General features: G+C 45.6%; 1 protein-coding gene across 1 annotated transcript in view; it reads left to right on the top strand.

The window, feature by feature from the left end:
- The window catches only part of LOC137433066 (ankyrin-3), a 482,046-nt gene that overhangs the window by 139,795 nt on the left and 318,341 nt on the right, over positions 1–23,910 (top strand). Inside the window, exons 4-5 of the mRNA XM_078784014.1 lie at positions 3,806–3,904; positions 12,482–12,580. Of these exons, the coding sequence (XP_078640140.1) occupies positions 3,806–3,904; positions 12,482–12,580 (198 nt within the window). The remainder of the gene's footprint in view (positions 1–3,805; positions 3,905–12,481; positions 12,581–23,910) is intronic.

The following is a 23,910-nucleotide window of genomic DNA, read 5'->3' as shown; positions in this document are numbered from 1 at the left end:
GCTCAGTCAAGTTGCGTGGGGTGCGTTGGAGCAATCTTCAAGTGATGAAACAGATTGTCGATTGGATTGAGGTCAGGGCTCTGACAAGGACACTCAAGGACATTTGTCTTTTTATTCCTTAGCCACTCCAGTGTACCTTTTGCGGTGTGCTTCGGGTCATTGTCATGCTGGAAGGTGAATTTCCGTCCCAGTTTCAGCTTACTTGCAGTGGGCAGCAGGTTCTCCTCTATGATATTGTTATGTTGGGGGGGTTAAAGGAATATCTAGAGCCAGGTAGATCTGTATAGGTAGGTATTCGACTGTCGCGATAGGGAATCTACCCTGTAATAAGTTCTGTGTTTTTAGGCGGTTTGTCGGGGTAAGAGTATACCTGTGAACATTCAAGGATGTTCGTGTGTTAAATAGTTGTAGGGACTAAGATAAACCCCTGTGTGTCAGACATGGTAATCATTCCTTTGTCCCTTATGGCATACGCACTCATATAAACACTTAGATAGGTCCTCAGTGCACACATTAATTAGTCCCCCTTCCCTTACAATGACCTTGGAAGAAGACCGGCAGGAAGCCAGATCGGGACACCGCCGGATGGCCGCCGCCAGCCACACCACCAGCTGGCCTAGCAACATCGTGTGAGACGAGCTGTAACCATGCCCAGGAGGACTGTGATTGGTTGGCGCGAACCTGGAGCGAATCAGAGCGGAAGGCGCGAGGAGGTTCGGCAAACGGCGGGAAGCTACGAGGCTCTGGTTGGTGGCGCGCCAGAACTGACGCCACATGGCAAAGTTACAAAAGGGCTCGCTGGACGACATTGTCTCTCTTAGCTCTCTTCGTGCTGGACCCCTTCGTATTGGAGATCTCTTTCTCTCTGTGCTTGAAGCTCTTGGTTTCTTCGGGTCTCTGCGCTTCTCTTCTTCGTGCTGGAAGCTTCGCTCTTGGTGTTGAGTCGTGCTGGTCCTTCGCTTGTCGTTGTTCATCCTTGTCTCTTGGCTCTTCGTCTTGAGAGGTCCTGGTGGTCGTTGGTTCATCATCTGCGTGGTGCTTGGAGTGGTGCTGGGGCCTCGTGGGCGGTCAAAATGAGCCTGGAGTGGGGCGTTGACTCGGAGCAGAGCGTGGGCGAGGCGGACGGAGGGTTCCCTCGCGCCGGAGCTAGGAGCCGGACGTGGCCGCGTTGGACGACGGACAGATAAGCTCGCACCACCTTACACAAACCCACGACGAACATGTTATTTTGTTAATTCATTTTCCCCTGTCTCGTATTTGGAAGTCGGTGTGTGGGATCCCAATTTAGGATCATTATTAGATTTATCAACGCGTTTCCCTGTCCCGACCTTTATTTAAAATGAACCCTTGCATTATTTTCCATTCCTTGTTAAACCCGTGTTCGTTTGAGTTAATCCCCTGCAGGATCGGAGCTGCCATTGGTTCGCTCTAGGTAAGCGCTTGCCGCCTCTTCTCCTTCATTCTTTCTCCCGTACTTTTATAGCCAAATCCGAATTTGGTCGTCGCCTCCATTAAAGCCGTTCTGGTCATTCGCGGTCCCTGGTGTTAACCTTGAGGGATTCGCAGGACAATATTTATGTATTTTGCTCCATTCATTTTCCCTTCTATTCTGCCAAGTGCCCCAATCCCTGCTAGTGAGCATCATCCCCATAACATGATGCTGCCGCCACCGGCCCACCATGCTTCACAGTAGGGATGGTGTTCTTTGGGTGATGTGCAGTGTTGGGTTTACGCCAAACGTAGCATTTTGCATTTAGGCCAGAAAGTTCCATCTTTGTTTCGTCAGAACACAAAACGTGTTGCTACATGGCTTCAGAATCTCTGGAGTGTTTTGTTGCATACCTCAAACGGGACTCAAGGTGGGATTTTTTTGAGTAATGACTTTCTTCTTGCCACCCTACCATACAGGCTAGACTTGTGGAGAGCTTGAGATATTGTTGCCACATGCACACAGTGACCAGTCTTTCTTATAAAGGCCTGTAGCTCTTTCAAACTTTTCAAAATGTAGTTTTGGAGAAGAGAACAAATACCTATTTCAGGGGGCTCAGACCACCCGTAGACTTCCTTAGACCTCAATTTTTTTTAATGCCATTAACAAAGTTGGTACATCGCGGTGATAAACGGAATGTTGTGGTCAAGTTTCATCGGAATTGTATGTGTAGTTTCTGAGAAGAAAGCAAATACGTATTTTGAGTGTTTATGGACTCACAGACGGATGACGCACCATCCCATAAGCTGCCCGCAACTACGTTCCAGGTGAGCTAAAAACAATAAAGAGCAATCAGAGATTGCAGACGCTTGCCAGGACATGTTTGTATGGTGTTTGTTTTGTGTTGTTTCGGATAATGTTTGTTTTTTATATCCAAGTTGGCTGTGATATATCCAAACCACGTGACCATTGATGTCACCATTTTCACACTATATGCAGCAATGGTGTGAGATTGCATTTCTAAAACTTCGCATCAATAGGGTAAGTGCTTTCAGAGAAACAATTTTTTGAACATTCTCCTTGAATCCAATATGGCTGCCAAACCATGTGACCGATGATGGGTTTTTTCCCCCAATATTATATCCCCATGGGTAGTCAAACATGTGGTCAAAATTTCACATCGATCTGTTCATTGCTTTCAGAGAAGAACAATAATTTATTTGTGCAGTTTTTGCATAAAATCCAATATGGCTGCCAGACCATGTGACCTATGACTTACCATATTTTCTGGTGTATTAACTGCACTTTTTTTTCGGCAAAAAAGTTTAAAGTTAGGGGTGCGGTTAATACACAGGCTTGGTGCGGTTAATACACCAGAAAATACGGTTAGTGTTTTCAAAATTTATTCCCCAATGCCAGTGGATCATGTGTCTGGACTTGCGCATCGATCGAGTAAGCCGTTCTGGAAAATAAGATTTTGAATGTTTTCATTTTCAATCCAATATGGTTGCTGAACCACTTTACCAATGACATCTTCAATTCAATTCTCACATACAATGTTTGTGTAGATAACTCTCAAGAAATTTCAAACTGATCTGTTCAAGCATTGTACTTGTCTAATTAAGACGTCATAATGAGGCACTGATGACGTCATCACGAATATATATTATTCTCCATGGTGAGTACTTGACAATGAGCCATTTTTCAATTTTTTTGATGCAGCAGTTTTGGAGATTTTGAGGTGCAAAGTTTTTCGGTTTTTCCAAGATGGCACCCGTACCATGTGACCGATGACGTCAAAGAACATTATTCAGGAGGAGGCACTCCTATGGTACAAATTTCGTGTCAATCAGACCAACGGTTGCAGAGAAAAGCACATTCGTCTTCTGTGGGGACAAACAAACAGACAAACGGACCCAAATGCTATACTCTTTCCTCTGCCGAGGGTAATAAGAGGGTAACCTTGGGTACCGTAACGTTATTAATAATAAAAGGTGTTGAGTTTCTTCACTTCATTGATGAAGGATTGTATGTTGATGTTCCATTTTCTGCCCTGGACGTGCCCTACCTTTATCGGTTTATTGAACGTCTCTTTTGGAACGACATGTCTGTTACAATCGAACTAATATGTATCCTTTGTACATTTTCAATCTAACTTGGTTATTTCCTAATTAATTTATAATTTCCATACCCAACAACGCTGTTCATCTTGCGTACAATAACATGGACTGTTTGCTTTCACAATGTCGGCCATCGTTCATTTTCAAACATTACAGGCCATGCAATCCTTTGCGTGCTCGTGCATTGCTCTGTCCAATCTGTGGATAATTGATGCTTTTACCGTAATTGCATCTTCCATTTTTATTCCTCATTCAGAAAGGAAACACAGCATTGCACATTGCAGCACTCGCTGGCCAGACCGAGATAGTGAAGGTGTTAGTGCAGTACGAAGCCAACATGAATGCGCAATCCCAGGTGAGTACCCACCTGCGTGGACATCATGCGGAGGTTAAAATAAATCTTTATGATAAACACAAAAGGATTCTTTTTTTCTCTTTTGTTTCATCATCGTGACTGACGGCACAAATCATTGTGATTGCTCACCATCTTTCACAGTGTTCTTTGTCTCTGACAAAAAGCTCATACATACCCTTCTTTGACTATCACAAATATCTTCCGTCTCATCTGTTGCTGCACAGACATGTCTGGTACCCTTTGTATGTGCGATTCATGATGAGACAAGAGTTGTCTTGCTTTGTCAGTGGGGTTAGCTCATGTCTGTACTCCTCTGTGATCCTTTTGCTTTCATATAAGAAGTGAGTTTATATTTATTTGATGTTGGAAAAGGTCCTCAAATAATGTTATTTTATTAAATAAAATTCTTCAATCTTGCTTTATCACAGAATACTCTGTAATGCAGGGAGATTGAACATTCAAATCATAATAACTAGCAACGGTACCCGCTCTATGGGCGGGGCTTCAATTAGGAGGCCCAAATGAAAAGGCAAAATATCAGAAATTGAAGGCTTTTTTATTTTAAACCATTTATATAAACATCCGTTAAATCATATCACATGCAAATCATCAAAATCTAAACAGTATTTGTAGAATTTCAATAAAAGCCACATCACTGTTCATATCGGTAAATATTATTCCATCGTGTTTGTAAAAATTGGAAATTGGAAAAATTGGAAAAACAATATAGCCTATTTTACTCCCGGGGGTCCCAGGATTACCCACCCAAAATATCGTTGCGATCGGTTCAGCCGTTTTTGCAGTACCTTCGAACGGACAGACAGACATTTGGTGAATTATAGTAAGATGTATACAACAAACAAACAATAGGCAATTTAAGGCCATTTTCCCTGCAAGAGCAGGGGTTAGCCTTGCGGTCCCCATGACAATCTTCTCCATTTTGCCCTATTTTCTGCATCTCCCCTTGTTAACCCCCTTGCCCGCATTTCTTCTTCGACCATCTTTAGCCAAGTCTTTCTCGGTCTTCCCCGTCCTCTAGTTCCTTCTACATTCATTTCCATCACTCTTCTCAACCAGCCACTTTCATCCTTCCTCAACACATGACCAAACCATCTCGACCTGTTCCTCTTCACAGCATCCATCACAGGCTCTATTCCCATCATCTTTCGCAATTCATCATTTGTCTTCCTCTCTCTCAACGATACTCCAAACATCCATCGAACCATTCGCATTTCCACCCTTTCCAGCCTTCGTTGCTGCTCTACGTTCATTACCCATGTCTCGCTCCCATAAATCATAACACTTCTCACACATGCAGCATACACCTTTCCCTTCACCTTCAACGACGCTCCCCTCCTCGTCAGCACGCCACTCAGTTCCCCAAACTTCTTCCATGCACATCTCACTCAAGCAACCGTTGCCGAGTCTGATCCACCTTCTCCATTCAGCATGTCTCCTAGGTAACAAAATGTTTTCACACCTTCCAGCTTCACGCCATCTCCAAGATCCAACTCAAAATTTCCTCCATCTGCAGCTCCCTCTGTGCACACCTTACACTTGAATGTAGCTGCCACACTGGTTAATGACCCTCTCAAACCACTACATTTTTGATGAACCCACGCAGCGCACATTGTACATTGAATGGAGTTCACTCTGATACCCTTTCTGCACACAGCACACAGGCACTTCCCAGATCTTTCCACCTCACCACATGCTTTACCACTTGCCATCACCTTCGTTTTTCCGATATTCACCTTCAGACCTTTTGTCTCCATACATTCCTTCTACTTGTTCATCTTCTCCTTCAGTCCATCCATACTTTCTGCAATCAACACCAGATCATCTGCATACAACAACTCCCATGGTAAACCCTCCTTTACATTCCGAGCCAGCACCTCCATCACAGCTACAAATAGTAGTGGACTTAGTACCGACCCATGCTTCACTCCCACCTTCACCTCAAACTCACCACTGTTCCCGTCCTTCGTCCTTACAGCTGTGCGCGCTCTTTTGTATATTGCCACTACTCTGATCAACCATTCCTCCACTCCTAACTTCCTCAATGCCCATGTTACTACTTCACGTGGGACCCAATCGAATGCTTTCTCCAGATCAACAAACCCAAGAAACAACTTCTTCATCTTCTCCATGTACTTCTTCTGCAACTGCCTCACAATAAAAAGCGCGTCTGTCGTTCCTCTTCCTGGCATAAATCCAAACTGGATTTCGTCAATCTTCACTTTCTTCCTTATCCTCCTCTCCAACACCCTTTCCAATACCTTCATTCCATGCTCCAATAACTTTATCGCTCGATACGAGCCACAGTCCAGAGGGTCACCTTTCCCCTTGTATAGAGGGACGAGGGTACTCAGTTCCCAATCCACTGGAATGCGGCCTTCTTTCACCACCAGATTACAGATCTCTGTCATTCTCTTCACACCCCAATTTCCTGCTGCCTTAAACATATCTCTCACAACTCCCGTCAGCCCTCCCGCTTTTATACTCTTGATTGCTATTATCGCTTCCTCAACTTCCTTCTCGGTTATCTTGGCTGCCGGTCCTAAAACTGGGTTACTCTCTATGTTGCCATCCCATTCATTCTCTGCATTCAACAGCATTTCCATATATCTCTTCCATCTTCCTTTAATTCCATCTGGGTCCACAAGGATTTGTCCCACTTCATCCTTCAAGCAACTCACCCCCATCACATCACACCTCTCTTTTGCTATCTGCTTTGCAATCCTGAATACCGCTTTTTGACCCTCTTCCAAATCCAAGCGTTCTCCGAACATTTTCCTACATGCCTCCTGCGCCTTTGCTACCTCTTTCTTTGCAGCCTTCTTGGCTGCCTTATAACTTTCATGCTCTGCTTTTTCTGCTCCCGTACCCTTCGCCTTCTGACACTCCTTGAACCTCTTCCTCTTCTCGTCAATCCTCTTTCCAACTTCATCATCCCACCACCATGTTTCCGAGTGTCTCGGTTGTCCTTTTGCCCATCCACATACCTCACCGACGGCTCCCAACAGACTATCTTTCATTGACATCCAACCACTTTCAAGCTCTTATAGTAATGTACTTATATATACTTATATAAGGTCCATATACATATAGTAAGATGTATGATCATAACTAAAAAGACCTGCTACCCAACGGAGCGGCTCAGGGGGGCGATGTTATTATCCTTATTCAAACGTGTAATCCAAACTACCTCACTGCACTGGTAAACGTGGAGACAGGAATACTGTACATAATGTGGAGTGGGTGTTGTAATGCCCTCTCCCACCTGGATCGGCTCCACATGATACACATTTACATAGAGAATTTTGGTACCCTCTCCCCGGCTCCCCTCTCTCCCAAGGCCACCGGCAAAGGTGAAAACACCCCGATGCACCAATTGGGGCCATTCTGATCATACGTAGCAAGTCGCCATGTAATCGGGCCAGAACTGTAGCAGGAATCGGACGACAAACATATACACCGGTCCATTAATTATAGTGAGGATAAAGAACTGCCTTTAGAGGCTATTTTTCCCCGCAGAGCAGGGGTTGGCCTCTTTCGGGCACCGTGGTCCCCTTTTTGAAGCAATGTTTTATGGCCGGATGCCCTTCCTGCCACCAATTCCTTTTTTTGGGGTTTTTTTTGTTACAGGATCGAGGCTCATGAAAGAGCTAACATTTATCACAAAAAAAAAATTAAACAGTCACATAAAACATTTCATAAGGGGAGTGGCAGACAAGATGGGGAGAGAAGGGGAAGCACACAACATTTGGGAGCAGGGACATCGGGAGATCTGTGGGAGGGAGAGGGCTTGGGGGGAGGAGGCGCGGGAAGGGGGGGGCGGGGGGAGGTCCATATAGTTAGTCGCCTTTTGCAACACACAGGGAATTGCCAGTGAGCTGGTACTCAATTTGCCGACCTCGGAAGGATGATAGGCTGTCAACCCCCCTGGCGTTAATTCAGCGATTGACCGGAATTCAAACCCAGGATCCCAGGATTCCAAGCCGGCACCCTAACCGATAAGCCAACACCAGGCTCATATATATATATATATATAGTCCCCTCCCCCCCCCCCTCCCCATGAAGTGGAAACGTCTGGGAGCAACAACTCAGCCGCGAAGTGGTAGGCCACACAAGCTCACAGAGCGGGACTGCCAAGTTCTGAAGCGCGTAGTGTGTAAAAGTAGTCTGTCCTCAGTTGCAACACTCACTGCCGAGTTACAAACTGCCTCTGGAAGCAACGTCGGCACAACAACTGTTCGTCGGGAGCTTCATGAAATGGGATTCCATGGCAGAGCAGCCGCACGCAAGACTTAGATCACCATGTGCAATGCCAAGCGTCGGCTGGAGTGGTGTAAAGCTCGCCGCCATTGGACTCTGGAGCAGTGGAAACGTGTTCTCTGGAGTGATGAATCACGCTTCACCATCTGGCAGTCTGACGGACGAATCAGGGTTTGGCGGATGCCAGGATAACGCTACCTGCCCGAGCGCAAAGTGCCGACTGTAAAGTTTGGTGAAAGAGGAATAATGGTCTGGGGCTGTTTTTCATGGTTCGTGCTAGGCCCCTTAGTTCCACGGAAGGGAAACCTTAACGCTACAGCATACAATGACATTACAGACCAGAGGTTCCCAACCTTTTTGAACTTGCGACCCCTTTCTCAAAACCCCGAAACACACGTGAGCCCCTGCCATCAGCCGTTTCAGTTTTACAAATTTTTCTGAGAAAGAAAAGGAAAGAAAGAGAAAACAATCATTAATTCATCATTTATTTTACAAATTTTACTGCAATATTCCTTGCACATTATAAAATTCGGGTAATTTTAGTTAGTTAGTCAAACTAAGCTCATCATTTTTTTCTCACTGCCATCCATCGTCACACAATCCATGATCGTCATCACTAACATATCATCATCTCTCCAACCTAGCTAGTGGGATGGTTGGGGTTGCATCTGAGCAGCGAGTCTTGGAATTCGTGGCGGGGTGTTTGTAAGAGCCAATCTCATGTCATCCTCGACATCCAATCTGTTCCTGGTCTTCGTTTTGATGTGGACGAGGATAGAAAATCTGGCCTCGCCGAGGTAGGTGGAGGCAAATGGAAGAAGAACACGAAAGGCCAGCATGCTGACTTTGGAATATGATTGATGCATAGCGCAAAAAGGGAACCATGATTGTCATGGGGCCCGCAAGGCTAACCCCTGCTCTAGCGGGGAAAAATGGCCTTAAAACGAACATTCATTCATTCATTTGGTATATGATGTGTATACCTTTTATATTTACTTCCATCAACGGAGCTAAGCCTGGTGTTAGCTTAGCGGTTAGGGTGCCGGCTTGGTATCCTCGGATCCTGGGTTTGAATCCTGGTTGATCGCTGAATGAACACCAGGGGGGTTGACTCAGCCTGTCATCCTTCCGAGGTCGGCAAATTGAGTACCAGCTCACTGGTAATTCCCTGTGTGTCGCAAGAGGCGACTAACAGGGTTGGTGGCAGGAAGGACATCCGGCCATAAAACATTGCTTCAAAAAGGGGACCACGGTGCCCAAAAAAGGCCAACCCCTGCTCTGTGGGGAAAAATGGCCTCTAAAGGTGGTTCTAAAGGTGGTTCATAGCACACCAGAATTGAGTCACCGCTTTCTCCTGGAACAGGTCACATGCCGGAGAGTCGTTCCGTAGATCCAATAATTCATCTTGGACTTCGTCGGGGAAGCTGTATACGTCAAGTGTAGCAGAGAAAGGGTTTCTTACCAGTGCCACCTCTTCTCCTGTGAGCTCAGGGAAGTATCGCTGGAATTCCTTTTCTCGGGACTCAAGGTGTCCGGTAATCTCATCCTTCAGCAACTGATCTAGGTCGCCCTCAGACTCATCCATCACTCCGCAGAGTTTTTCACACATGGCGATGTTCCCAAGATTGACTTTCCGACGCCAGTTCTGCAGTTTGGATATGAAGGCCCGTAGATTGTCTTTAAATAGGAGAAAGTGTGTTTCCCTTCCCTGAAATTTCAAATTCAGCTTGTTCAACTGGTCGAAAATGTCCACCAAGTACGCAACCCGTTTATTCCACGTTTCATCATCGAAGTGAGCCAGAAGATCTCTCTGTTCTTGCACTTCCAGAAAGAACCTGATTTCGTCTTTCAGCTCGAAGACACGATTCACAACGTTCCCTCGCGACAACCAGCGTACAGCCGGATAGAAGAGAAGGGCGTCATGGTCAGCATCCATGTTTTTGCAGAGTTCTTTGAATAGACGAGTGTTGAGTGCCCCAGCCTTCACGTAATTCACAATTTTGATCACATTATCGAGCACTTCCCGCAGAGTGGCAGGAAGCGTCTTACTGGTGAGAGCATATCGGTGGATCATGCAGTGGATGCCCTTAGCTTGGGGAGCCAGCTCCTTCACTCTTGTCTGGAATCCTGACTTCGATCCTAGCATAGCTGGTGCTCCGTCCGTACAAACCCCGCACACGTTTCCCCATTGCAGACCTTCGGTATGAAAAAAGGTATAGACCTTTTCCATGACGTCAACAGCTTTTGTAGTGGTCTCAAGTGCACTACAGAAGAGGTATTCTTCTTTGATGTCGTCTGAATGAATGTACCTCATGAAGACAAGCAACTGAGAACATGACCTCACATCCGTTTATTCGTCGAGTTGAAAGGAGACCAACGGAGAATCTTTGATTTCATCCAAAACCTGCTCTTTCACATCCATAGACATATGAGAAATACGCCTCTGAAGAGTATTGTTCGACAAAGATACTTGCTGCATCTTCTTCGCGCTGGCTTCCCCAAGAACGAGCTTCACCATCTTCAACATGCAGGGTTTGATGAGTGTCTCTCCAATGGTGTGAGGCTTTTTGTGTTTGGCAATTTCCAACGCAACTTCATACGAGGCCTCCACTGCTGCTGCACTATGTTGCTGAAAAGACCCACGAGCTTCGAGCTTTTGACGTTTGAGAAGAAGCTCATGGCGTTTGAAGAACTCCAAATCCTTCTCCAAATCCTTCTCTGCATGTTCCGGATGCGTCGTCTCTCGGTGACACTTGAGTTTCTAAGGTTTCATCGACTCCGCACTCAGGACAACATGGCACACGACGCATTGTGGTTTCTCGACGCCGTTGTTGGCGAATACTGTGGTGGAGCCAATGTTGAGGTAGTCTTCCGAGTATTTGCGCCTTTTAGCCATTGCTTCAGATCTGTAAATACAAAAACCCGGAAATAGACTATGTTCATCTCATATCGGCAACACATCGAAAAGAGCGAGCGAAAACTATAGCCAACTCCACCGGCACAACATTATGTTGTGTTCTAGGTATCAGCCAAATGAAAGTTTTGGTAATGTTCCCTTCTCCCAAGGCCACTAAGTTCTCCCAAGGCTTCTCGACCTCCCAGCCCACCCTCCGCGACCCCCTGGGGGGTCGCGACCCACAGGTTGGGAACCCCTGTTCTAGACGATTGGGTGCTTCCAACTTTGTGGCAGCAGTTTGGGGAAGGCCCTTTCCTGTTTCAGCATGACAATACCCCCGTGCACAAAGCGAGGTCCATACAGAAATGGTTTGTCGAGATCGGTGTGGAAGAACTTGACTGGCCTGCACAGAGTCCTAACCTCAACCCCATCAAACACCTTTGGGATCAATTGGAATGCCGACTGCAAGCCAGGCCTAATCGCCCAACATCATTGCCCGACCTCACTAATGCTCTTGTGGCTGAATGGAAGCAAATCCCCGGAGCAATGTTCCAACATCTAGTGGAAAGCCTTCCCAGAAGAGTGGAGGCTGTTATCTATCTATAATTCCAGTAATCTCTGTGTGTGTGTGTGTGTCTGTGTGTGTGTGTGTCTGTGTGTATGTCTGTGTGTATGTCTGTGTGTTTGTCTGTGACCGCTGTTTCTCGACAACCACGGGTCCGATATACTTGAAACTTGCCAGGTATATTGCTGGGGACCTGAGGATGTGCCTTTTCAAGGTTTCATATTAATCGGAGAAGTAGTTACCGAGCTATGGCGATTTATTTACCAAACTCCGCAAGCCGTTCGCTTTGGCTTTGCGAATGAACCAAACCATTTCATGTAAATAGAGGGGGGGGATTGTCACCGTACTCGCAAGCCGTTCGCTTTGGCTTTGCGAATGGACCAAACCATTTCATGTAAATAGAGGGGGGGGGGGATTGTCACCGTACTCGCAAGCCGTTCGCTTTGGCTTTGCGAATGGACCAAACCATTTCATGTAAATAGAGGGGGGGGATATAATTTTAGATATATATATAGTACGGGCACGCCCTAGTATCAGCAATGGGGGGACCAACTCCATATTAATGCCCATGATTTTGGAATGAGATGTGTGATGTTCGGTTGCCCACATACTTTTGATCATGTATTGTATCTATATGAGTAAATCCGCGTTATTTTGTAATCAGTGCTTTGTACAATAACTGTCGATGCTTCTCTTGTGTTGGAATGCGATTGCACCATTTATTAAAAAAAACTTTGAGTCTATGACTCGCATAACCACATGTTGAAATCACAAGATATATTATATGAGCCGTACTTATTTCATGTTGAAATGATCTGCAATGGCATGGTTTTCTCAGAATGGCTTTACTCCACTGTATATGGCGGCACAAGAAAACCACTTGGAGATTGTAAAGTTTTTGCTGAACAGCGGTGCCAACCAAAGTGTGGCCACAGAGGTGAGTTGCAGTGTGCTTATTTACACGTGCACACCTCTTTGCATTCCAACAATGGAGAAAAAACTGGAAAATGAAATATTAAGAACTTCATGATCTACCTGTGATTGTCAGTAATAACAGAGTCTTTCATATCTTCAATGGGTGAAATAGAACAGGATATTTATTGAGGTACGTTAACTGCCAAGTGAAGTGAGGCGACGCTGACGTTTCTGGCATTAACCGTTCATTGGAGCAAAACTAAGGGTTAACACCCCAAACTTCAGGTTCTCTTTGTTTTCTACTGTGGTTATCACGTTATCTAGTTCCTTCAAGTCATGACCGACTTCTGGTGCCATTGGGGTCAATTGGTCTTAGGGTTTTTTGGGGGTCTTTGGGGTGTTTTTGGTATTTTAGGTCTTCATGGTCTAACCCTATCCCAAAGACCCCTAATCAGATTTTTTGTTAAACATCCCTATCCTTCATTGCTTTCCGAAGCTTTAGCAGACATAGTTTGGTTGCATCCTTTACCCCGATCCATTGAGCACATAAAAGGTCTGCCTCTTCCTCTTCTCCCCTAAATCATACCTAGCATAGTTAACTTCTCCAGCCTTTACCCCCCATCCATTGAGCACATTCAAGGCCTGCCTCTTCCTCTTCTCCCCTAAATCATACCTAGCATAGTTGACTTCTCCAGCCTTTACCCCTATCCATTGAGCACATACAAGGCCTGCCTCTTCCTCTTCTCCCCTAAATCATACCTAGCATAGTTAACTTCTCCAGCCTTTACCCCCCATCCATTGAGCACATACAAGGCCTGCCTCTTCCTCTTCTCCCCTAAATCATACCTAGCATAGTTGACTTCTCCAGCCTTTACCCCTATCCATTGAGCACATTCAAGGCCTGCCTCTTCCTCTTCTCCCCTAAATCATACCTAGCAAAGTTGACTTCTCCATCCTTTACCCCCCATCCATTGAGCACATTCAAGGCCTGCCTCTTCCTCTTCTCCCCTAAATCATACCTAGCATAGTTAACTTCTCCAGCCTTTACCCCTATCCATTGAGCACATACAAGGCCTGCCTCTTCCTCTTCTCCCCTAAATCATACCTAGCATAGTTAACTTCTCCAGCCTTTACCCCCCATCCATTGAGCACATACAAGGCCTGCCTCTTCCTCTTCTCCCCTAAATCATACCTAGCATAGTTGACTTCTCCAGCCTTTACCCCTATCCATTGAGCACATACAAGGCCTGCCTCTTCCTCTTCTCCCCTAAATCATACCTAGCAAAGTTGACTTCTCCATCCTTTACCCCCCATCCATTGAGCACATTCAAGGCCTGCCTCTTCCTCTTCTCCCCTAAATCATACCTAGCAAAGTTGACTTCTCCATCCTTTACCCCCCATCCATTGAGCACATTCAAGGCCTGCCTCTTCCTCTTCTCCCCTAAATCATACCTAGCAAAGTTGACTTCTCCATCCTTTACCCCCCATCCATTGAGCACATACAAGGTCTGCCTCTTCCTCTTTGTTGTGTTCTTTCTTATGTGCTTGCTTATTTCCGAGTTTGCGGTTGTTGTTGTTGTTGGTCAATTGCTGGATGTTTAGGGATTGCTGGGAAGGGATGATGATGTAAGCGGAAGGGGATTGTGGGAGAGATGAGAAGGACGCCGTCTTAACAGTGTCGGAGATATGCTGGCGGATCCGTGCCTGAAATAAACGGTCTTGTACATAACGGTCATTGCCATTGTTTAGAATTTATTGAGCGGCACAACATTGGCGACAAGGATGGCGGAATTGTCGATTACATCACCGGCGCCATTTTTGGCTTTACCGGGCGAACCGCCCGTTCCATGGCCTAGGTAGTTGTCCTTTCATACCTACCTGCTTGGAATGAATCTGCAAGATGCGGAGGATTCACGGAGGCTTGCTTTGCTTGTACACTACCTGGGCACGGAGGGTCAACGCATTTTCTTGATGCTGGGTCCTGCACCCACCTATGCTGCAGCCATTGCCGTGCTTGCCGCGCATTTCGGAGCCACTCAGAGCGGCCTCATTCGACGGTTCAAATTCCGCCAACAAGGCCAGAGGCCCGGTGAGCCAATTCTCCAATACATTTCTACATTGAGCGAATTAGTACTTCCTTGTAAATTTGGTGCACTGCACGACGAGATGATTAGAGATCAACTGATCGAGAAAACATTGAGTGCACAAGTGAGGGAGAGACTTTTACTCGAATCTGACGACCTAACCTTGACTCAAGCCATAAAGATAGCCAGTCAAGTGGAAGCGGCTTACCACAGTGCACAAAAACTTACCGGAACACTCTCACCTGCTACAGCTACAGACTGCGCAGTTCATGGATTTCGGCAAACTCTCGCAGCAAATGCTACTGAGCTCACAGTACAACATCCGCAGCAGCATCCCACACGTTCTACACTGCATTGCCGAAACTGTGGGTCCACCAGGCACAAGTCCAGGGCTGCTAATTGCCATGCCCGAGGCCAACGGTGCAGAAATTGTGGAAAATTTAACCACTTTGACAGGTGGTGTTGCTCCACCTCAACACAAGCAACCGCTCAACCGCAGACTGCGTATACTGCACTGGCCAAAATCCATACTGTCCTATCAACTTTGTCAAATTTTAAAACGTGTTGTCTTTCTCAATGACATGTGCATACCTCTGCTCCTGGACACTGGTGCCAAGGTGTCTCTCCTGAATTTTGAAACATACAGACAATATTTTCCGACATGACCCTGTAACGCTCCTCTACCACCCTCACTGATTACGGACATGCAAAAATTGACTTAATGGGCACATTACAGCTGTCGGTACATTATGGTGCCCAGTCTCTTTCTAAGTTTACATTCTACATTACAAAAAACGGTGCTAATTTAATGGGCCTCGACCTGTTTACTTCTCTCGGGTTTTCCTTGACAGATTATAGTGGCACGGCCATATTGCAAGTATCCTCCCCCTCTTTCTCTGCACACTTTCCCTGGTGCTGCACAAATTCAAATACATCCCCTTGCTGATGAATTGTGACATCCACTCGGCCCCGATAACCTTCCAGGCCTTCATGTAACAAACATTCCCCAATTAAATTTGCACACTCCCCATTCACCTCCACACATGCCGCAATCAATTTTTCCCCATTTACTTCCAAATTTCCTTCCCACTGTGATTCCAATTTTGTTGCCATTCCCGGCTCCTGGGTCCCATTGGCACCATTCTTTTGTTCTTCCTTTATTTCATTCGTTTGTTCACATGGGGTTTTCACCTTAGCCTGGTGTTGGCTTAGCGGTCAGGGTGCCGGCTTGGGATCCGAGGATCCTGGGTTTGAATCCCGGTCGATCGCTGAATTAACGCCAGGGGGGTTGACTCAGCCTGTCATCCTTCTGAGGTCGGCAAATTGAGTACCAGTTCACTGGTAATTCCCTGTGTGTCGCAAGAGGCGACTAACAGGGTTGGCGGCAGGAAGGGCATCCGGCCATAAAACATTGCTTCAACAAGGGGACCAAGGTGCCTGAAAAAGGCCAACCTCCGCTCTGCAGGGAAAATGGCCTCTAAAGGTGATTCACATGGGGTTTTCGTTTCTTTAATTTGGGCATCCAATCTTTCACTACCTCCCCTTATAATCCCCCTCATTTCTTCATGATGGGCATCCATTTCGTTATTTATTTCTCCCATCTCTCCCTTTAATTAATTTTTCAATTCCTCCCATTAATTCCTTCATTTCGTTTCTTATTCGCTCACTCTGAGCCTACATGTCATTCCTCTGGGCATTAATGCTGTTATTCATTCCCTCTAGTTTATTATTCATTCGCTCACTTTCTCCCCTCATCTGTTCACTCTGAGCCTTCAATAAATTTACTATTGCCTGGAAATCCATCGGGCCCGTCTCTGCAGTGGGGGAGGTTCCATCTCTATTCTCCAATTCCCCTATATTCGGCTCACTTCCAAAGTCTTCAGCATCCCCAACCCGTTCGGCCATCTCACTCTCTTCTGCCATCCATGGTGAGAAAGTAGTATTTTTGAATACCGAACGCTGAGCGCAATTAGCCCTCAGCTGGTGTCAAACTCGCAACCTTTGGGCACCGAATGTCCGCTAGGCTCAAATCCTAACTCCTGACACCAATGTCGCGTGTTTCCCCTCGGTGAAGACCGGGAAATCGCGGATGGCAATTCGAGCATTAATTTGAGGCGACGATCAAATACGGACTTCACTATATATATGCGCGGGAGGAAGAAAGAGAAGAAGAAGAAGCGGCAGCTTTCAGCTGACGGTCCCGCGCGCAGTCTTCAACCCTGTGGAAATTAAACTCACACGAACCGGATTTTATGTACAAAAATAAATGCTGGCTTTATTAAACGGAATGCCGGTACAATAAAAACACGACGCTCAAATAAATGTTCTAAATCGGGACGTCCCCACACCAGACTTCTAAAACAAACACAAAGGAAAATTTACAAAAGGAACCACGTCGTGTGGTGTGAGCTTATCTCAATCTGGCCAAGGTGTGTCAGATATCGCCAGGCCCCGAGCTCGTCATCCGAACGCGGCTCCGGCGTCAATGCGAGGAAGGCCTTGACGCGCCCCCGTTCGCGCGCTGCCAGGCCAACGCACACCGCCGTGCGGCAAGCCTCGCCTACACGTCCGTTGTCCGAATGCGAGGTCCCGTACGCGAACGCAGGGAAGGAGGATTGTCAGTGCTCCACTGCCTCTCCACCGTCCATCATCCCCCAACAAGCAAGGGTCCAAACGGGAAGAGGTCCAACACAAGAAGGGAAGAGAAGAGGAAGAGTCCACAGCAGGCAGAAGGTCCAAGCGCAAGAGGGCATTCCAAAAACCGAGAGAACAAAATGTCGGCCAGCGAGTTGCTTTATCGGCCGTCTCGTGACGTCAGCTCTCTTTCTCTCCAATCACTGCCGGCCAACCTCACAGGCTCAATTCTCCACCAATGGCCGCGTCACTTCTCTCTCATGCCATCGGTCCATGTCCAATCAGTCTGTCGCTTCTTGCTCCCTTCCCTCCACGAATTAGTGGCCAGCTTCTTGCCCCTGCCTTGACCAATCACAAGCTTCATCCTGCCTTGGCTCCCTATTGGTGGTGTCTTGTCCAATCGCTGCCCCTTTGGGCATGTCCATTGCCTGTTCTTCTGGTTAATTTTATTGTTATTGGCGGGGGGGGGGGGGGGGGATTTAATTAGTGTGTGCGCTAATGGGGATGGATTCCTAGCTAGTGTCTATGTGCATTGCCATACGGGACAAAGGAATAATCACAGAGGGAACTACGTACAAGGGAATTTTACCCTTATGCCCTAATCTAGTTAACAAGCCTCGCCCCCTTGCGACGGGGACGAATAAACACTTAATCCGAACAAACCACCTAAACAGAACTTATTACATGTGGGATTCCCTATCACGACAGTTGGAGCACCTACCCATGCAGATCTACCTAAATCTATATATATCACTACCCCAAAATTCATAACAGTATATATGTGCATATATATCTGTGTGTGTATGTGTATATGTGTATGCATGTGTGTACGTGTGGATGTGTGTATGTGTGTGTGTGTGTGTGTGCATATATGTATGTGCATATATGTGTGTGTGTGCACATGTGTGTGTGTATGTGTATATATGTGTGTCTGTATGTGTATATGTGTATATGTGTGTGTGTATATGTGTATGTGTGTGCATATATGTGTGTGTATGTGTGTATGTGTATATATGTGTGTGTCTGTATGTGTGTGCATGTGTGTGGGTATACATGTGTGTGTGTGCATGTGTGTGTGTGTGGATGTGTGTGGATGTATATATGTGTATATGTGTATATCTGTGCATATGTGTGTGTGTGTGTGTGTGTGTGTGTGTGTGTGTGTGTGTGTGTGTGTGTGTGTGTGTGTGGATGTTTGTGGATGTGTGCGTGTGTGTCTGTGAATATGAGAGAGACAGAATTGTGAGGAACAGAAATGAAAAAACCAGATGTGTGTGTGACCCACTCCCCCGTGTGTGTGTGTGTGTGTATGTGTGACCCACACCTGTGTGTGTGTGTGTGTGTATGTGTGACCCACACCTGTGTGTGTGTGTGTGTGTGTGTGTGTGTGTTTGTGTGTGTGTGTGAGACCCACTCTCCCCCGCATGTGACATACTCTCTCCCCCTGTGTGAGTGATGTGAGAGGGAGAGGATTTGAGCTCTTAATGTCACATTTTACATGAGATGTAATAACACATTTCAAACTGTATTTCCCATGTGCACGCACATGCATTCACATGTTATCAGAAGTAAATACATTGTGTAGATTACATTATTTGTGGATCTGATAAATTGGCAGTAACCATTTTGTGAAACTGAATGTCCCGGTGCAGCATCTAACTCAATGTGTCGAAATGTCACACACGTCCATGTCCGTGGGATTCTCACGGGTGACCCCACTAGTCTATATATATATATTCTCCGTAGGGGATTCTGTCTGTCTGTCTGTGATACGTCTATCCGGGGGAGTGGCTACACCCGGTGTGGGAGGGGCTTCAAAAACAAATATCCACCATTTTGTTTACTCGCATAGCTTTGAGGTCTCTTTTGTTAGGCTCGCGGTGTCTTGCTTTCTCTCACAGTTTTATTTCAACTCTAATTCGATATATCATTTTATTTTTCACAGTCGCTAACATGGTTTTAGACTCGGTTGCAAAAAACGGGAATAAAATTTAATGAAAGTTACCGTTTATAGAACAAAAATAATTTTCAAAGGCCTGTAACATAAAGCCCATTCATTGAGTCACCCTTACGGCTTTATCTCGACTCTAATTCACCATCACAGTCACTGGGATGGTTCAAGTCTCAGTTTCAGCTAAAGTTGAGAAAATCGGCGACATGTATTCCAACAGCCGTTTTGAATGTGTCGACTGTTATGTGGGCACGGGGAAGGAGAGAGGGGAATGAGAGAGGGGAATGACAGAGGAGAATGACAGAGGAGAATGAGAGAGGGAAAGGAGAGAGGTGAATGAGTGGAGAGAATGTTCCCCAGGACTTCGTTATTTATATTACTAGCAATGGTACCCGCCCTACGGGCAGGGCTTCAATTGGGAGGCCCAAATGAAAAGGCAAAATATTGGAAATTGAAGGCTTTTTATTTTATTTTAAACGATTTATGTAAACATCCGTTGAATCATATCACACGCAAATCATCAAAATCTAAACAGTACATGGCGCCCATTTTGAAAAAATATTGAATTAAAAGGGCCTTACCCTCCTTTTTTATCCGGACGATCAACTGGTGTTTTTTTATTTGGGCCTAAGTGTGTAAAGAGCAGCTCAGTTTTAATACCGTAAAATACTTCGTGGATTTTCATGGCGGTCAATGACGTAATATTGCTTTCGTGCTTGTTAAAAACATTACTCTTTCGGTAAACTATATTTGTTTTTTTTCGTGTACTTGCCTTCTGAACTTGCATTCATTTATATTTTGCGATGACCAACGACAATGACAACAGAACCGTTGAGATGCAAAGAGTGCGTGACGAATCTTTAAAACGGAAGCGGTCGCTACACGTCTTTCTCAGTCACACGTTTATGTGTGAAGAGTGCGTGCCGAATCTCTAACACGGAAGCGGCCGCTACACCTGTTTCTCAGTCGCTTTGCACACGCTGTCGTATTTCTTCGGAGCCACATACGCACGTTATGTAGGAAGCATATAGGAAGCCGCATGTAGGAAGAGTTCATCAGGAGTCTATCTACTCTCTCCTGGTATGTAGAATTTCAACAAAAGCCACATCACTGTTCATATTGGTAAATATTATTCCATCGTGTTTGGAAAAACTGGAAAATTGGAAATTGGAAAAAAAAAGAAAAACAATATAGCCTATTTTACTCCAGGGGGTCCCAGGATTATCCACCCAAAATATTGATGCAATCGGTTCAGCCGTTTTTGCGGTACCTGGGAATGGACGGACGGTCGGACGGACAGACGGAAATTTGGTGAATTAGAGTAAGATTACTTAGTAAAAATACAGCGACTGAATACTGAAGTTCGGGATTGAACCGGAGTCTAATTATATTTTTCCATATCCCTGGGGTGTACAGTATATACAGAGTTTGTTTTAAGCGTGTCAACTCTTTTCCAACCATGGAATTAAACAATGCAGTACTTCAAAAATGTACATAATAATGTAAACTAAGTATGGAATACAATATTTATTAACAACGTTTGGTTTTAATATATCTTTACTTTGTAAAGTGAAAAGTTATCGATACATTCTCGTTTAAAAATGAAGAAGAGTCATGGGCTCCTACGATCAGCCTTTGTATGCTCTGTATGTCTGTATGTCTGTATGTCTGTATGCTTTGTATGCTCTGTATGTCTGTATGATCAATGTGCATTTTAAGACTCAATCAACACGTGTTCGATCATGAATTACTTTTTGAACTACTCAAGCAAAGGAAACGATGTAATGCCTGTTTCGTTCGGAGTGATTATGCACCACCAAAAGAAAATGCGTTTCATCGCTACAGGTGTGTGTGTGCGTGTGTGTGTGGCCCACTCGTGTGTGTGTGTGTGTGGCCCACTCCCCCGTGTGTGTGTGTGTGTGTGTGTGTGTGTGTGTGTGTGTGTGACCCACTCCCGTGCGTGTGTGTGTGCTTGTGTGTGTGTGCTTGTGTGTGTGTGTAACAGGACATAAGAATCGGAGCATCGTTGCACATAAGAATTGAAAATCATGAGAGATAGAATTGTGAGAAACAAAAAGAAAAAAAACAAGATGTGTGTGTGTTTGTGTGTGTGTGTGCATGTGTGTATATGTGTATATCTGTATGCGTATGTGTGTGTTTGTGTGTGTGTGTGTGTGTGTGTGTTTATGTGTATATCTGTATGCATATGTGTGTGTGTGTGTATGTGTGTGTGTGTGTGTGTGTGTGTGTGTGTGTATGTATGTGTGTGTGTGTGTGCATATATGTGTGTTTGTGTATATGTGTGTTTGTGCACATGTGTGTTTGTGTATATGTGTGTGATTGTGTGTGTATGTGTGTTTGTGTATATGTGTGTATATGTATATGTATGTGGGTGTATATGTGTGTGTATGTGTGTGTGTTTGTGTGTGTGTGTGTATGTATGTGTATGTATGTGTGTGTATATATGTGTGTGTTTGTGTATATATGTGTGTGGATGTATGTGTATGTGCGCGTCAGTGCGTGTCTTTTTTTTTTTTTTTTTTTTTTTGTATACTGAATCGAGGCTCGTGAAAGAGATGACATTTACTTCACAAACAAATCAACCAGACAAACAAAATATATAAAAAGAGGGAGCGGAAGACAAGAGAAGGGTGAAGCACACAAACACTTGAGAGCACACAACATTTAAGAGCAGGGAGATGTGTGGGAGGGAGAGGGCTTGGGGGGAGGAGGCGTGGGAATTGGGGGGGGGGGGGGAGGTGGGAGAAGTATAAAACACAAGGACACGAAGGACTTCCAGGACAGAAGTTGGTATTTCAAAAAAGTGGAATTGGGGTGAAATTAGCGGGGATAGAAAAGATCAAGGTTTTGGATGGGGGAAGACAAGAGATGGTGGTGAACAGCTGTTTTAAAGACATGGAGGGTGGAGTGAGATTGAGGGAGAGTGAGGGAGTTTGTTCCAGAGGCGGGAAAAAAGAGGAATGAAGGAGTGAAGGCGAGCAGAGAGTCTTGATTTTGGCAGTTTAACCATAAGAGGGTTGCAGGCAGATCTTGTGCGACCTGTAGGAATATTTACGGGACAGAGCCCAGAGAGAGCTGGGGGGGCAAGGCCAGAGAGGAGTCGGTAGAAGACGGAAAGACCACCAACCTGCCTGCGGTGAGTGAGTGAGAGGCCCTTGGAGTTAGCTTCATCGCGGGAGATTCCAATGATTCTGAATGCTTTGGTTTCAACAGCGTGAAGACGAGCTAGGTGTGAGGCAGGAGCACCAGCCCAGAGGGGAGAGCAGTATTCCATTGAGCTGCGGATGAAAGCCTTGTATGTGGTGAGGAGCTCAGGTGTGCCAAGGAAGGACTTCGCACGACGGAGGATGCCCAGTCGGCGACTGGCTTTGGAGGCCAGATTTGAAATGTGGTTTTCCCAGGAAAGATCATGGCAGATAGTGAGACCCAAAAGCTTGAGTGACAGAACTTCTTGGAGAGGATTATTCAGAAAGTGGATGGGAGGGTTGTCCAGTCGGTCTTTTCGGAGAGACATCGTAAGAGTGTGAGATTTGTCAGGATTGAAAGACATGTTCCACTTGTATGCCCAGTCTGTGATTTTGTCCAGGTCTGCAGAGAGTGAGGAGGCTGCAGACTGCCGATCTGAGGGATGAGGAATGGAGCGGCAGAGAGTAGAGTCATCAGCAAAGAGATAGAGAGGATTTTCAAGAGAGTCAGAGAGATCATTGATGAAGACCAGAAAAAGCACAGGGCCCAGAACACTGCCTTGGGGAATGCTGTATCCTTTCAGAATTTCGAAGCTTTGACGCACCAAATCGCTCCATGGAGGCCGTCATCTTGCGGATGCGGAAGTATGCATAAAAAATTGCGAAAATGTTCAATCGGAGTCTGTTTCACCCGTCTTTTTTTGATTCACAATCTTATGTTGAAAAGCCAGATTTTGCAGGATCCTTTGAGAATTTTGAAGCTTTGACACACCAAATTGCTCCATGGAGGCCGCCATCTTGCGGATGCGGAAGTATGCGTAAAAAATTGCGAAAAAGTTCAATAGGAGTTTGTTTCGCCCATCTTTTTTTGATTCACAATCTTTTGTTGAAAAGCCAGATTTTTCTGGATCCTTTGAGAATTTCGAAGCTTTGACACACCAAATCGCTCCATGGAGGCCGCCATCTTGCGGATGCGGAAGTATGCATAAAAATTGCGAAAAAGTTCAATGGGAGTTTCTTTCACCCATCTTTTTATGATTCACAATCTTATGTTGAAAAGCCAGATTTTTCTGGATCCTTTGAGAATTTCGAAGCTTTGACGCACCAAATCGCTCCATGGAGGCCGCCATCTTGCGGATGCGGAGTATGCATAAAAAATTGCGAAAAAGTTAAATAGGCACCCGCGGAACTACGTAACTTCCGGTTAGTGCACCCTTCGCGACAACAGTCGCGACTTTGGGCATTTTCGAAATTTTTCTCCTCTTTAGTGGTAGATCTAAAAAGCCGAATTAGGCTTCAATCCCATGCTCCCATGCTCAGTCGGTTTGTCTGATTTATGATGTTGTCCTGCACCTACCGGTATAAGCGGTTTACATGAAGAAAGAAAGCTCGGTTTGATTGACAGTCACACATTGCCGTTGAAACGGCGCTATCGTCTGATCTGTCGGCACTGATCTTACTGCAAGCTAACTTCTTC

Source organism: Myxine glutinosa, chromosome 8, assembly GCF_964187855.1.
Source record: "Myxine glutinosa chromosome 8, kmMyxGlut1.1, whole genome shotgun sequence".
NCBI lineage: Eukaryota > Metazoa > Chordata > Myxini > Myxiniformes > Myxinidae > Myxine > Myxine glutinosa.
Note: the sequence above shows the minus strand (reverse complement) of the source record. Positions and strands in the feature narration are given on the sequence as shown.